Raw genomic sequence first — 15,298 nt, forward strand, 5'->3', positions numbered from 1 at the left:
TAGTTCCAACCAACGGAGATGGTAGAGAGCATTCATCCTGATCTGATACTGCACCTTGACCAGCTGATGTGGGAGTACTCACAAAACGTTCTTTAAGATACTTGGCTCTACAATGTTTTAATGAATGTGTAACATGTTAGTAGAGAAAATGGAGGCTACATAGATTTTGGAATCTTACCTTGTTCTCCCTTTCGAAGAATCTTGACTAGCTGTTGAGGTATTGCCACTGCTCTCTAGGAAATGAAGTTGCTGTATCTGACAGGCAAATGGTGTTGTATAAGATTCTTCTGCCTCCAGAACCCCAGGCTGAGTGGTGATGTCAGTTCTCGAATGTGGATATCTTGGATATTGTGCTGCTTCTCTTCCTAGAGAGTATTGGACATCACCAGTTTCAGCTGGTCGAGTAGGTTCTGGACTAGTTTCATCAGACACAGTAGGATATGGCGTTAAAGCTACACATTCCTCCTCTTCAATGACACGGGGTAGAACATCTGAGCAGCCTGCGGTTAGTCATAGACATGCAAAATAAGTTAGAACCGTGGAAAACAAATGTAAAGCTACGGCTAAGCAAGGGCTCACTGAAAATTTGACCCTCCTTAGACTTTTTTCAAATCTCGACGAAGGCATCTTCTTTCTCTTACGAAGAGAATTAAAAAGATCCTCAACCCAAGTCCTCCTGTCCAAATTCTATCATCAGTAGGCAACAGTAATGAAATATTCAAAGTGATGCAATAGAAAAGTTATTACCTGGTAGTTAACACTACGTCCTTATCAACCCTTGGACGGGGAGGAGGTGATGGATGCCCTTCACATCGAAACATATTTCAAATAAACTATAAGTTAGTAGAAGGTATACAGGTTAGGCATAAAATATGAGACTTATGTTGTCTGTTCACCAGAATGTTCACGTTCATGTTCTTCCTCAGGACAATCAGAGCGAAACTCAGACGTTTGATGTCTTTGAGAAGTTAACACTTGTTGAACAAGATTAGGTTCCTTCTCATTCAAACTTCCAGTGCGTTCAGTCTCGTTATCATACTGTTCAGAAAAGGTCAATTTAATATTAAGAGCAAAAAAGAGTATTGAAGTAGTGTGTCCAAAGTAAGCAATCAAACGTTGATTGAAGTTCATACGGACCTTTGAGAAGAACTTGAGCTCACGCTTTTCGGTCAACTCCAAAATGAAAGTCTCCTCAGCTCGTACTTCATTGGCGAGACAGAATTTTTCCCATGTAGGACTTTTGATGTGCAAGTAGCACCGAGATCCACCGTTCTTTTTTAGTTTAAGCATCATCGTATAGGTAACTCCATCTTTAGCCAGTAGAATTATCTCCCCGGGCTCGAGTTTATTCACTTTCGTGAAGGTGTCTGGTAGTTGCTGCAAAAGATTCATAAATTAATTAGTAACTTGAATGATTTGAAGAAACTGAAGAGAGAGGCGTCGAAAAGCCATCTCACCTGTCTACCCTTTTCAAAGCTATACAGTGAAGGAGTTATCTTCGCAAACCGGCTACTTAACTCCTCCTTTTTTTTTCTGCGGGTGCATAACTGAAACGTAGGTTCTTTCCATGCTAAATTTGCAACTTGTTTCTGGTGCAAAATTCCGTCCAGCCAGAAAGTATGAAACACCCAGTGTGCGTCAACAGAAGTCTCGCATGGCATGCTGCTCCTTCCTCGTTCATCAAAACTACCGACAGCTTTTTTTTTGTCAAACGTTTACAGTTTTGGTCTACGAAAGCTTTGGGCACAAGCTGCATCAGTCAGTAATCAAAGATTTTGATCTATCAGATTTTGTGTTTGAATCTGTCACATCCAACTTCAAAACCTGTTGAACAAAATGAAGACCATTACAAAAAAAAAAAAAAAAAATAGTGAGCTTCAAAAACGTGGCAAGATGTTGATTTATTTTAGTATTGCTTCAAGTTTTTTTTCTTGGTTATATTCTAACAATGCTATATAAGTTTAGTTACAGCGTAAACCGTTCACTAAAAAGACAGCAATAAGAGAAACAACAGACCTGATCCATGGCTTCCTTTAGCAACGCGGTAGCTTTATCAATTTGCGTTCTATCACCAGAAATAGGAACAGTCATTTCCTTAGAGCCACCACCTTCTTCTTCGACTGGTATTAACTATAATGACAAGTACTTTAATCAGTTGTAAACACAGACCAAAGTGTGGAAGTGATCGCTCAAAAGTCGGGTGTTCTGTCTGAAGGCCGAAGGTGGAGTTAATTGGGCTTGCTTTTCAACAGCAACACGGCTGGGTATTCTGTGTTGGGCCCGAATGGTTTTCACAGAATAACTTAAGCGGATGGGCCAAACGAATGGTGAGGCCCATATGTATCAGGTTATATAAGTCAAGGTGATCGTTCGTCGAGTAGTATAGCATCATTTCGTGTTGTACTATCATTCTTTACCTGATAGAGCTGTAATCTCCTCATCACTACGAAGTGAGTAAACTCCTTCGATCTGACTAACCATAAATATGCAGCTAGACTAATTAATGTGCATGGTCACATCACATGGCCTGTTGTTTCTCTTAATGATTATCCTTGTTTGGCCCCTAATCATGTGTTGTTTTATCTAATAATTTGCAGAGAAACAGTTTGAACTCAGTTGCTTTGGGATTGCTTGGATTCGAGATAGTTCAGCTACAACTTCGAGAGCACCAGTGAGTAGAACATGGAACATGAAAAGAGATTTTGAGGAGTAATATTGTATCTTACAAATTGTTTATTTAGAGACTCATGTTGTCTATTACAAAATACTATATTATTAGAGAAAAAGACTAGGATAGCACCAAACCAACACTACAAGAAAACAGCGGTATTCTCACGGACGTTCCGACGGAAAATGAATTCCTCGGAATATATCGAGGAATTTCCGAGGCAATTCCGAGGAAACACAAAATTTGGCTTCCTCGGAATTTCCTCGGAATATTCCGACGGAATTCCGAGGAAAATTCATCTCGTCGGAATATTCCGACGGAATACCGAGGAAACTAGTATTCCTCGGAAAAAACCGATGAATTCCGAAGAAATATTATAGACGTTAGAGAGCCGTTGGAGAGCCGTTGGGGGATTTTAAAAATTCCGAGGAAATTCCGACGAACTAGCCGTTTGCATCGGAATTCCGTCGGAATTTCCTCGGACCGTCGGCAGGATTTCAACTATAAATACAAGCACCCCTCTTCCTCTTCATTCACTCCATATCTTCATCCTCCCTCTCACTTTCTTTACACACGAATTTGATTCATAAAAAACATGTCTTCTTCAAATTATTTTCGTTCTTGGATCGATCGACCTCATTTGGATCCGAACACGAGATTGCTTACGGAAGAATACCAACAAGGTATAACCGAATTCATGGGGTTAGTTCACCGACAACCGGAAGCAAAAACAGGTATGTTAAGATGTCCTTGCTCTAATTGTAAAAATAAAAAAGTTATTAAACAATGAGATGTTTGGACTCATCTATATTTGAGTGGGTTTACACGAAGTTACAAAATTTGGTATCATCATGGAGAAACTGATTATGAACATGGTAGTACTAGCGAACCTCAGCCAGCGGTTAGATTAGAAGATCCAATTAGAACGGATGTAGATTACGGTGTAGGTACTGAGCAGATGGTAAATGATCATTTTAGAGGGGAAGATTTACCCAATGCCGAAGCTAGGAGATTTTATGATATGTTGGATGCTGGAAAGCAACCATTGTACGAAGGTTGCAGAGATGGTCATTCAGCTTTATCATCTGCTACAAGATTGATGGGCATTAAGACGGATTATAATTTGGCTGAAGACTGTGTGGATGCGATTGCTGATTATGTAAAAGGTATTCTACCCGAAGATAATGTAGCTCCTGGCTCATACTACGAGGTTCAGAAACTCGTAGCTGGTCTTGGTTTATCGTATCAGGTAATAGATGTATGTAGAGACAACTGCATGATTTAGTGGAGGGCGGATGAACAGCGGGTTTCATGCAAATTTTGTGGGAAGCCTCGTTATAAAGATACGAGTGGAAGAGTTCCATTACCATATAAAAGGATGTGGTATTTGCTTTTGACGGAAAGGTTGCAGAGGCTGTATCTGTCTGAACGCACAGCGCAACCAATGAGATGGCATGCGGAGCACTCAACAGATGGTGAGATCAGACATCCTTCAGATGCAAAAGCGTGGAAGCATTTCCAATCAAAGTATCCCGACTTTGCGTATGAGAGAAGAAATATCTACCTTGGATTATGTACTGATGGTTTCAGCCCGTTTGGCAAGAGTGGAAGACAGTATTCTCTATGGCCAGTCATTCTTACACCATACAACCTACCCCCAAACTTGTGCTTGCGACGAGAGTTTTTGTTTCTCTCGATTCTCGTTCCCGGACCAGAGCATCCTAAGAGATCACTTGATGTGTTTCTTCAGCCACTAATATATGAGTTGCAACAACTATGGGCTCAAGGTGCTGAAACATACGATGTTTCGTATAAAGAAAACTTTCAAATGCGGGCAGTACTAATGTGGACAATAAGTGATTTTCCAGCATATGGTATGTTATCTGGATGGACAACGCATGGAAGGCTATCATGTCCATATTGTCAAGATAACACTGATGCTTTCCAACTAAAACACGGAAGGAAAACGTGTTGGTTTGACTGTCACAGGAGATTTCTACCACCAGATCATCCATATCGTAGAAGTAGGAATTTGTTTACGAAGAACAAAAGGGTGTTTGACAGTCCACCTCCGGAAATTCGTGGGAAAGATTTGAAGACACAACTTAGAGATTTTGGTGCAGAAAGGACGCCAGACGTCGGTGGACATGAGCATTTTCCGGTAGATGGTGTTGGAAACCTACATAACTGGCACAAAAAAGTATTTTTTGGGATCTGCCATACTGGGAGGATCATCTACTAAGGCATAATTTAGATGTCATGCATATTGAGAAGAACTTTTTTGACAATCTCATGAACACGATCCTTAATGTTCAAGGTAAAACAAAGGATAATTTGAAGTCAAGACTGGATTTAGTCGATATATGTGATCGTTCAGAACTTCATGTTGATGAGAGTGGTAGGGCTCCTTTTCCCATATACCGACTTGATGCAGCGGGAAAGGATGCGTTCTTTGATTGGATTTCAAAAGATGTGGAATTTCCAGACGGTTACGCATCTAATTTGCGTAACTGTATCGACAGAAAGGAAAGAAAGTTTACTGGCTTGAAAAGCCATGATTGGCATGTAATGATGCAGTGCCTCCTTCCGTTTGCCTTCAAGGAACTATTACCACGAAATGTTCATGAAGCAATTGCAGGGATAAGTGGTTTCTTCTGCGATTTATGCACAAGATCAGTGACTCTTGAAGGTATTGAAAATTTGAAGACTAACATAGCTGTGATTCAGTGCAACCTTGAGAAGATATTTCCTCCCTCATTTTTTGATGTTATGGAGCATCTTGTTATTCACCTGGTAAGAGAATTGGAACTTGGTGGTCCTGTGCAGTATAGATGGATGTATCTGTATGAGCGGTATATGTTTCATTTGAAGAAGATGGTGAAAAATTTAAGTAGGGTGGAAGGGTCTATAGTCGCACAGATGATCAATGAAGAAACTTCAAACTTTACCGAGTACTACTTTCCAGCAGAAGTTCAGACCAAAAACAGAAGACCTGCTCGGCATGATGATAGAGGCGAACGGGCAACATATCATTGGAAGGTTCCAGACATTTTCACAGACGTTGGACGACTTATCGGAAAACCAAAGGACCGTCGGCTTACTGATCAGGAGCGCAATCATTTGCAAACATATTTACTCACCAACTGCGAAGATGTTCTTCAATATGAAAGGATTTTCATGGCAGAAAAGCGGTTAGAATATAGATACGCCACAGAGGACGAACTAGAAGAAATGAAGCAGAGAGAATTTGGTGGATGGATGTTTACTTATGTGAGTGATGGTTTGGCCAGAGGTGAAACATTTGACGATTGGATACGCGAGATGGTCGTTGGACCAAACTTTGTTGTGAAGTCATATCCGAGATTTTGTACTCGAGGATATGCATTCACAACTCAGAAGAGGAGACGTTCGAGTACGACTTACGATGCTGGTGTTTGTTCTGCATCAGGAGATGATGTATACTACGGACACATAAATGAGATTTTGGAAATCAAGTATTTGGGCATGGTTGGATTGCGCTGTACTGTTTTCTATTGTGATTGGCACGACAACACTCCAGATCGAGGTGTGAGAACAGATGCATTTGGTGTTACATCAGTAAATTCAAGACGGAAGCTGCAATATTATGATCCTTTCATTCTTGCTTCTCAGGCCGATCAGGTTTGTTATATCAAGTACCCCCGGGTAAGGAACAGAGATGATCCATGGGTTACTGTTACAAGACTCAACCCGAGAGGCCGAGTTCAGGGAAGTTCTGAGCTGGAAGACCCACTACAACCAAGCACATCCGGCAACTTAAGTGCAGCAGAAGATTTAGGTGGAGTTGGCCTTGTAGTCGATTTAACCGACTTCGGAGAGGAAGCCGCCGTTCACGTAGAGGATGAACCAGTGATTGGAGAGTTTCACCAAGATCTAGATTCAGATTCATCTGGTGATGACGACTCGGAAACAAACTAGCGTCGACTTTTTTTTAATTTTTTTTTTAAATATAAATACCGAGGAAATTCCGAGGACAGATAGGTTTTCCTCGGAATTTCCTCGGAATAGATCTTCTCGATTTAAAACCCCAAGTTCCTCGGAATTTCCTCGGAATTTTCCGAGGGAATTCCGAGGAAATCTTTATGTTCGTCGGCATTTCCTCGGAAAATTCCGAGGAAATTCCGAGGAACTTGGAGATTTGATTATAGATTCTTTTTCCTCGGAATCTCCTCGGAATTTTCCGAGGAAATGCCGACGAACATAAAGATTTCCTCGGAATTCCCTCGGAAATTCCGAGGAAATTCCGAAGAACTTGGGGTTTTAAATCGAAAACAACGTTTTACGGATTGAATAACACGTATATAACCTTCATTAAGTGTCTTAACCAGATTATGATGTTTGGAACTAGGAACTTTGGTGTTTTATCCAATAACACACTTTTACGATTGCATGAACGAAAACCACACAACATAAGAGAAACACTTATACACTTTAATAAATGGTAAAAGGAATACTTACAATTATTTTTGAAATTGTGTTATTTCATGGTTTATGATCATCTATACAAAGAATCCTCAATGGTATGCATTATAATTGTATAAGAAATGAAATACGGCGAAAATAATCGATGTTTTAAAACCCCAAACCATGGTTCCTCAGAATTTCCTCGGTAATTACCGAGGGTATTCCGAGGAATCATGGTTCCTCGGAATATTTTCATTTAACCGGGTAAACCAAGCCGCCAAATATTTCGGGAAAATTGAATCAAAGAATTCCGACGGAAATATAAAAAATTTCCGACGAAATTTCGACGGATAGTTTCCGTCGGACGCCTCATAATATTAGGGCGAGCCCGATCTTCTTCCCCATTTCTCTCTTTCTCTCCGCGCCGCACAGTCTCTCCCTCTCGCGATTTCCGGCGACTCCACCGTTCTCTCTCGCGATTTCCGGCGAATCTCCCCTAATCCTCCCCCATAATCATGTAAGAACCCTATCCCACTCTTTTAGGTTAGATTTGTATGGTTTTTAAGTAGATTTGATGATTTTGGAATGAGATTTATAGATTTTGTTAGGGTGAATGGTAGATTTGTGTAAAATCGAGTTTGATTATGTATTTCACTTGATTTGATTGTTTTTTTTAGTTTTTATTAGTTTTGTGGTTATAAAAATCGAATTTGTAATTATATATATATATTGAAAACGTTTTTTGTATATAAAATCTATTTTTTGCATTTTAAATTCATTTATATATTTATTAAACATTTTTAAAATCTATAAAACTTTTTTTAAGATTAAAAATCATATATATTTATATTTAAAATCATTTTTTTGTGGTTATAAAACGTTTTATGTATTTTATATATAAAATATAAATTTCTATATTTATTAAACATTTTTAATATTATGAAAACTATTTTTTGTAATTATTTAACATTTTAAATATTTTTAAAACTATTTTTCGTAATTATTAACTGTTTTTGGGATTTATTTAAACTATTTTTTAAATTTTTAAACTATTTTTTATTTATTAAAACTTTTTTTATTAATTATTAAACTATTTATATTTTTGTGATTAAAAACTATTTTTTTTAACTATTTTTTATTAGAACTAATTTTTAAATATGTTTTTTTTAATTAAAATTATTAGAACTAATTTTTAAATATGTTTTTTTTTTTAATTTACAGGTCTAATGATGATCAGATCGGGTCTCGCCAGCGTCGTAGCCGGGGTGGTATGGGGAGCCAGTCTCGGGGTTCTTCCAGCCATGTTCAGGATTCCGTTTCGCCCCACAGCTCATACCATACATCTCCCTCTCCATTACTCGCTCCTGCTGCTCCCGCTCCCGCTGCTGCACCCGCTCCTGCTCCTCCGGGTCCTCCGGGAGTGATGAGTGTTGCGGAGTTGGTTCGACAGCCCGGTCGTGACCATCTTCCCTATCTCACTGAGTATCCACATGGACATGGTCAAACATGGTAATTTAACTTTTATTTTTTTAACTATTTTTTATTTAAACTGTTTTTTTATTAATAATTTGTTTTTTTATTAGGTTCAACCGATCCGGGAACGGGATCAGCGCATGGATCAACCGTATGATGTACTCGGCCCTCGACAGGGGACATCCGACTTTCACTCACTTCCCTCTGGAGAAGCAGCATCTGTGGTTTCGTCAGTTTGCGGTAAGTATTCAAATTTTTAACTTATATTTTTTATTTATTAAAACTATATTTTGTAATTATTAAACTATTTTCTATATTTATTAGACATTTAAAATATTATTAAAACTATTTTTTGTAATTATTAAACTATTTTCTATATTTATTAGACATTTTAAATATTATTAAAACTATTTTTTTAATTATTAAACTATTTTTTTAATTATTAAACTATTTTTTATTTATTAAAACTTATTTTTGTAATTATTAAACTATTTTCTATATTTATTAAACTAGTTTTTATTTATTAAAACTTTTTTTTGTAATTATTAAACTATTTATATTTTTGTGCTTAAAAACTATTTTTAAACTATTTCAGCAAGAATTCAACTGGAATTCCGATGATACGCTCTCTATCTATCATCATTTTGTCCATAAAGTTATGGTCAACTATGGGAAGCAGATGTACGAGTGGAAGAGGAAGTGGGAAGTAAACAAGGTAGTTTTTAATTTATTAACAAATTTTAATTTATTAAACTATTTTTTAAATTATTAAACTTTTTTTTTTAAATTAAAAGGTCCCAAAGTCGATGAACGACACGGTCTGGAAGGAGTTGTGTGCGCATTGGGATAAAGAAGAGACGAAAGAAACTTCTTCCACCAACTCCAACAACAGCAGGAGCGACCGTAAAGGAAAGGGCATCTACAAGCATAACTTGGGTGCTCAATCTATTGCCACTCTGGCGGATCGCATGGTAAGTTCAACCGCTTTTTCTTCAATTATTTAAGTTTCAGAATTTTATTTTTTATACATTTTTTCAATATTTCTAATGTTTGTTTAATTTATTTTTTTCAAGGCGGAAGAAAATGAGGGCGACCCGGTTGATGATCTCGCCCTTATGAAAAGGGCGTATACCAACAAGAAGACCGGCCAGATTGATGATGGTCTTGTGAGGGACGTGGTTGACCTGGTCCAAACTCAGGTGTATGACGAAGTGTCTCAGCTTCAAACCGATGATGACGATTCGACGGCCTCGACCAACTTGTCCCGGGTTCGAATCAACGAAATCGTTGAATCGGTAAGTTTTTTTTTTTAAAGTTCAATTTAATTATTTCTTGATTTTTATTTTATCATCAATTTATATTATCTAAATTTGGTTATTTATATTTCAGTCGGTTCCAAAGAAAAAGGGACGTTTGGTCGGTTTGGGTCGTCGCTCCCGGTCGGCTGCTCCTTCTTCTGCACCACCGGCATATGTTGATCCAGAAGTTCTTACGGCTCAGCTGAAGGACAAGGATGATCGGATATCTGCGTTGGAGACCCAGATGGCAGCTCAACAGGCGGGCTATGAGACCCAGAAGAGGCTGAACGAGCAGATGATGGAGATGATGAAGAGGATGTACCCGAACGAGGTGTTCCCGAACATTCCAGACCAGTAGTTTTTTTTTTTACCAAAAACTCTGAATATTTTATTTAACTTTGAATATTATCTACTATGTTTTAATGTTTTATGTTTTATTCAATTTTAATTTTAATTTTAAATTTTCGAATTTAAATTTTAAAATTTTTAAAAATAAAAATAATTTTTTTTAAAAATTAATTTTTTTCGAAATTCCGAGGGAAAGCAGATCCTCGGAATTTTCCGATATACATTCCGAGGAATATTTCGTCGAAACTTCCGAGGATTGGGCCATCGGAATTCCATCGAAATATTCCGAGGAAGACGTCCCTCGGTATATTCCGAGGAAGACGTCCCTCGGTATATTCCGAGGAACCTTCCGACGAACTCTGTGTCCTCGGAGTTTCCTCGGAATTCCGTCGGATATTTCCGACGGAATTCCGAGGAAATATGATTTTCCGAGGAAATATTTCCGACGACTTGTTTCGTCGGTATGTCCTCGGAATAGCGTTATTCCGACGATATACCGACGATTTTTTCCCTCAGTATACCGCTGTTTTCTTGTAGTGCAAGTTTTTGTTCCCAAAGTAGCACTCAAGGCTCAAAGTCACAAAAATAGGTTTCATTAAAGAGGTAAATATACACTTATACCCCTTGGGTTAATTAATCCAAACCTTAGGGTTTAGAGTTAAGGGGGTGGGGTTTTGGAATTAGGGTTTAAAATTTTATAAAAAATAAATACTAAAATAAAAAATAAAAAATTTTAAAACAGTTTCAAAAATTATTTTTAAACTATAAAAAGAAAATTTGAAAAAAAAATAAAAAAAAATTCAAAAACTTTTTTTTTAAAAAAATTATAAAAATTTCGAATCTAAAAACATATAATCTGAAACTATAAAATTTATTTTTTATTTTTTATTTTTATTATTTTTTTATTTTTTTTTATTTTTTTTTGTTTGTTTATTTAATTTAAACCAAGGATATTAGGGACATTTTACCCTTTAATGAATGTCATTTTTGTGACTTTCTCCTTCTAGTGCTATTTTTGAGACATAAACTTCAAAAGGTGCTATTATTGACAATTGCCCATATTATTAATCTTTTAAATTAGAAACTCAGTTTGATAATTATTGTTTTGGTATTTATTGATTAGTTTGATTATATAATTTTCTAATTAATTTCTATAAGATAGCCACAATTATATATGTGGCTTTTTGTGTCTTAAAATTACATTTGTGGTTATTTTTCAATAAAGTTACAATTTGGTATGTGGCGGCTAGCTATAAATACAGTTTGTTGAATGGGAACCAAATTTGGTTTCACTACTTTGGTTTAATGGGAACCGATCGATGCTTCTTTACTTTGGTTTAATGGGAACCAAATTTGGTAAGGCCTTCAAGGGTTTGTTTTACTAAATTCCAAACAAAAAGATTAGTTCTCAATATTCCAAAAAATATGTTGTCCACATCTGGGTTATTAAATAATGTGATAAGCGAAGGAGTGGGATCCAACTTGAGTGCCGCAAGTGAGGCCATGACGGAATCTCCAACTTGCTCGACATCATCGTTTCGACAACCGTCCATCTCTAGAATCGTTTCCACAATCCAACGGTCACTAAAGAGTCCTCAGGATTGTTCAATAAATGCATCTTGATGGAATCTTTAAGGTTTAAAAGGCTTTTTATAATCATAGAGGGCCCAACTTGCAACCAATAAGAGTCTTCTTCTCCCTCCTCACTACTCTCACATCACAAAGAAGAGAGAGAGAGAAGATGGAGAGGTCGCTGCTTCAATGGAGATTACTGCCTCTTCTCGCTCTCATCGCTTCTCTTCTCTCAGTCTTCTTCGCTTCTCGCTCTTACGAGGTCTGTTTTGTTTTATGTTTCTGTCACGTGATAGCCGTCCAAAATGGCGGCTTTGTCTCTTTCTCCTGTTTTCTACTGATTCCTATGTTTGTTTGTTTGTTTGTTTGTTTTTACAGAAGGAGACGCAGTGCAGTCTTCTTCCTCATGATCACTATTGGATCTCGAGCAAACGCATCCTCACACCAGATGGTCTCATCTCCGGCTCTGGTGAGAGTTGATCAATCTTCACACATGATTATGATTAGGATTAGGTCGTTGGTTTGAGAAAAAAACAAGACATTCTTCTATTATAAAGGAACACATTGGAGACAAACCTATACCTTTATTTTAGAGTTCATGTTGTGTTTCGAGATTGTCTTAAAGCATCTTGAGGGAATCTTTTTCTGGTAAGTTGGTTAAGAACCTTAAAATAATCAAAGCTTCAGACATGATGATTATGAGACTTGTAGGGGGCTTGTTTGAGAAGACAGAACACCAGTTTCGACATACTTTTGAGTTAAATGTCGGGGATCCCATTAATTGTGTGAACGTTACGGATTGCAGTGGAAGTGAACGGAGGAGTTATTGTGTCGGTGGTGAAAGAGGAAGATTGGTATAAAGAGCAAAGGAGCCGAGTGAAAGTGATTGATTATGGAGAAGCTGTCATCATGCCTGGTCTTGTTGATGTGTAAGTTGATCTTTGATTCTTTCTAGTTTCTGTTTTCTTTTCTTTTGTCCTAAAATCTTGGAGCTTTACGTCACCTGTTGTTCTCCTTGTGTTATTGTAAAGGCATGCTCATCTTGATGATCCTGGAAGAAGTGAATGGGAAGGGTTTCCTTCTGGAACAAAGGCTGCTGCTGCTGGTAATCAAACACTGACACGGTTCTTGTTGCAAGAGTGTCCTGTTTTGTCTCTTTTCTTACTTTCTTCAAGTTATTGATGTTGTCTTTTTATCCGGCAGGGGGTATCACCACATTGATTGACATGCCCTTAAACAGTGACCCTTCAACTGTATCTCCTGAAACTTTGAAACTCAAGGTAAGCAATCCTCTTTAGTTGGTTGACTCTATGCATACAACATCATTGTTTCAATGTCTGTGCTTTAACAGATCGAAGCTGCGAAAAAGAGAATACTTGTTGATGTTGGTAAACACTCAATCCTTACCACATTTGTTGATTACAGAGAAGAAAAAAAGCTGAGTTCCTAAATCTCTTCTTTTTTTTTTTTTTGTGTGTGTGTGTGTGTATGTCCAGGTTTCTGGGGAGGGTTGGTGCCTGACAATGCACTCAACTCAAGTGCTCTTTCGTCTCTCTTAGATGCTGGAGTGCTTGGTCTCAAGGTATGTATCATGTCTAACGTGTCCTATCAAACGTATTGCTTCTTATTATCTCTCTAACATGACTTCTCTCAATCTTTGTTCAGTCCTTCATGTGTCCTTCAGGGATCAACGATTTCCCCATGACAAACATCACTCACATAAAGGTTTTGTTTCTTGAGTCAACTATGATATAGGAACAACTAGTACAATACATTGCTGACTATATCTTATCCTATCCACCATTGTTTGTTTCTGCAGGAAGGTCTTTCTGTATTAGCTAAATACAAACGCCCATTGCTTGTACACGCAGAGGTCGAAATGGATTCAGAGATTGATGATGCCACCGATAATGATCCTCGTTCTTACCTGACTTACTTAAAAACCAGGCCAACTTCATGGTGAGACGCTGCTTCATTCTTTCGCTCTATATAAAAGTTCTTAAACATCGGTCATTGTTCCTGTTAACGAATCTTTATCCGAGCAACTAGGGAGGAGGGAGCAATCAGAAACTTGTTATCGGTTACCGAGAACACAAGGATTGGTGGTTCTGCAGAAGGAGCACATGTTCATATTGTTCATCTATCTGATGCCTCTTCTTCCTTGGATTTGATAAAGGTACTTAGGACTTCAAGCAGTTAAAGCACTATCACTTAGGTTTTCTTAAATTTGGTTATATTTCGAAGGAAGCGAAAGGCAAAGGAGACAGTGTTACCGTTGAAACATGCCCGCATTACCTAGCTTTCTCAGCTGAAGAGATTCCAGAAGGCGACACTCGTTTCAAATGCTCACCTCCCATACGCCATGCAGCGAATAGAGAGAAGTTGTGGGGAGCTATGATGGTATAGTAATCTTGAGCCATTATATATTTTACCTCAAGTTCTTGATTTTTAAACTTTTTGGATTTGGGTTTAGGAAGGAGACATTGATATGCTGAGCTCTGATCATTCACCAACAAAGCCTGAACTCAAACTCTTGAGTGATGGTAATTTCTTGAAGGCATGGGGTGGGATATCGTCTTTACAGGTTTGTCACACAAGTCTTTAACTATTGATTGTAATACTGGAACATGATTAAGAAGATAACCAAATTCAAAAGAAAACTCATGGAATTTTTTTGTCTGGGGAGCGAACTGCAGTTTGTTCTACCAGTAACATGGTCATACGGAAGAAAGTATGGAGTGACTCTCGAGCAGGTAGCTTCTTGGTGGAGCGATAGGCCTTCCAAACTCGCTGGACTACACTCTAAGGTGCTGAACTCAAACTTCAATATCCTCTATTATTCACAGCATTTATGTATTTGTTGAGCAACATGGTTGTGTGGTCTTTAAATTACAGGGAGCTATTGCTGTTGGGAAACATGCCGATATTGTCGTCTGGGAACCTGAAGTGGAGTTTAATCTCGATGAAGACCATCCTATTCACTTCAAACACCCTGTATGTTCAATCTTTTTTAAAAACCAGAAAGATGATAAATTAGAGCATATGGTTAAACCCAAATGTCTTATCTCGTTATGTTGTGTATGCTCTTTTGTATTGACAACAGAGCATCTCAGCTTATTTAGGAAGGAAGTTATCAGGTAAAGTGGTTTCAACGTTTGTAAGAGGAAACTTGGTGTTTGGAGAAGGCAAGCATGCTTCTGATGCATGCGGATCTCTGTTACTCGCGACTTGAGACTGAAAATGGATTGTCACATTTGTTACAAATGTAAATACGCGATGGAAAAAATAAATAAGTCTCTTGTATAAGATTGATTCAGTTGGTATTGTTGCAGTATAGCCTCAGAGAAGCTTGTTGTAAACTTTACCCTTTTTATGAAAGTGACTCAACAGATTTGTTGTAACTAATGACTTGGGTTTTGTATAATGTAAATAACTGATTCTCATTAGATCTCTAATTTTTTTTGTTTTCTTGCGGTTACAATATTTGCAGACATTA

At 37.7% G+C, this 15,298-nt stretch overlaps 1 protein-coding gene across 2 annotated transcripts; it reads left to right on the forward strand.

Moving 5' to 3' along the window:
• Positions 1-11,816: 11,816 nt before the first annotated feature.
• LOC125578327 (allantoinase) lies at positions 11,817-15,248 on the forward strand. Of its 2 annotated transcripts, none has more exons than XM_048740772.1 (15): positions 11,817-12,064; positions 12,184-12,271; positions 12,608-12,731; positions 12,834-12,907; positions 13,006-13,082; positions 13,154-13,190; positions 13,299-13,384; positions 13,468-13,527; positions 13,622-13,761; positions 13,852-13,978; positions 14,047-14,202; positions 14,276-14,386; positions 14,499-14,609; positions 14,698-14,796; positions 14,906-15,248. In XM_048740772.1, the coding sequence occupies exons 1-15, from the start codon at positions 11,972-11,974 to the stop codon at positions 15,032-15,034; spliced, it is 1,512 nt and encodes a 503-aa protein (XP_048596729.1). In that variant the 5' UTR covers positions 11,817-11,971; the 3' UTR covers positions 15,035-15,248. The 2 variants fall into 2 exon arrangements, with proteins under 2 accessions (XP_048596729.1, XP_048596728.1); XM_048740771.1 differs by having other exon boundaries at positions 11,865-12,064; positions 12,181-12,271.
• The last annotated feature ends 50 nt before the right edge of the window (positions 15,249-15,298 follow it).

The sequence above is a fragment of the Brassica napus genome, chromosome A9 (assembly GCF_020379485.1).
Source record: "Brassica napus cultivar Da-Ae chromosome A9, Da-Ae, whole genome shotgun sequence".
Taxonomy (NCBI): Eukaryota; Viridiplantae; Streptophyta; class Magnoliopsida; order Brassicales; family Brassicaceae; genus Brassica; species Brassica napus.

What these genes read in the sequence shown, in the direction of transcription:
- LOC125578327 (XM_048740771.1), top strand. Translation starts at nt 11,972, where the DNA reads ATGGAGAGGTCGCTGCTTCAATGGAGATTACTGCCTCTTCTCGCTCTC. An exon ending in TGGTCTCATCTCCGGCTCTG is followed by an intron (nt 12,272 to 12,607) that starts GTGAGAGTTGAT and finishes TACGGATTGCAG; the next exon opens with TGGAAGTGAACGGAGGAGTT. An exon ending in GAGAATACTTGTTGATGTTG is followed by an intron (nt 13,191 to 13,298) that starts GTAAACACTCAA and finishes GTGTATGTCCAG; the next exon opens with GTTTCTGGGGAGGGTTGGTG.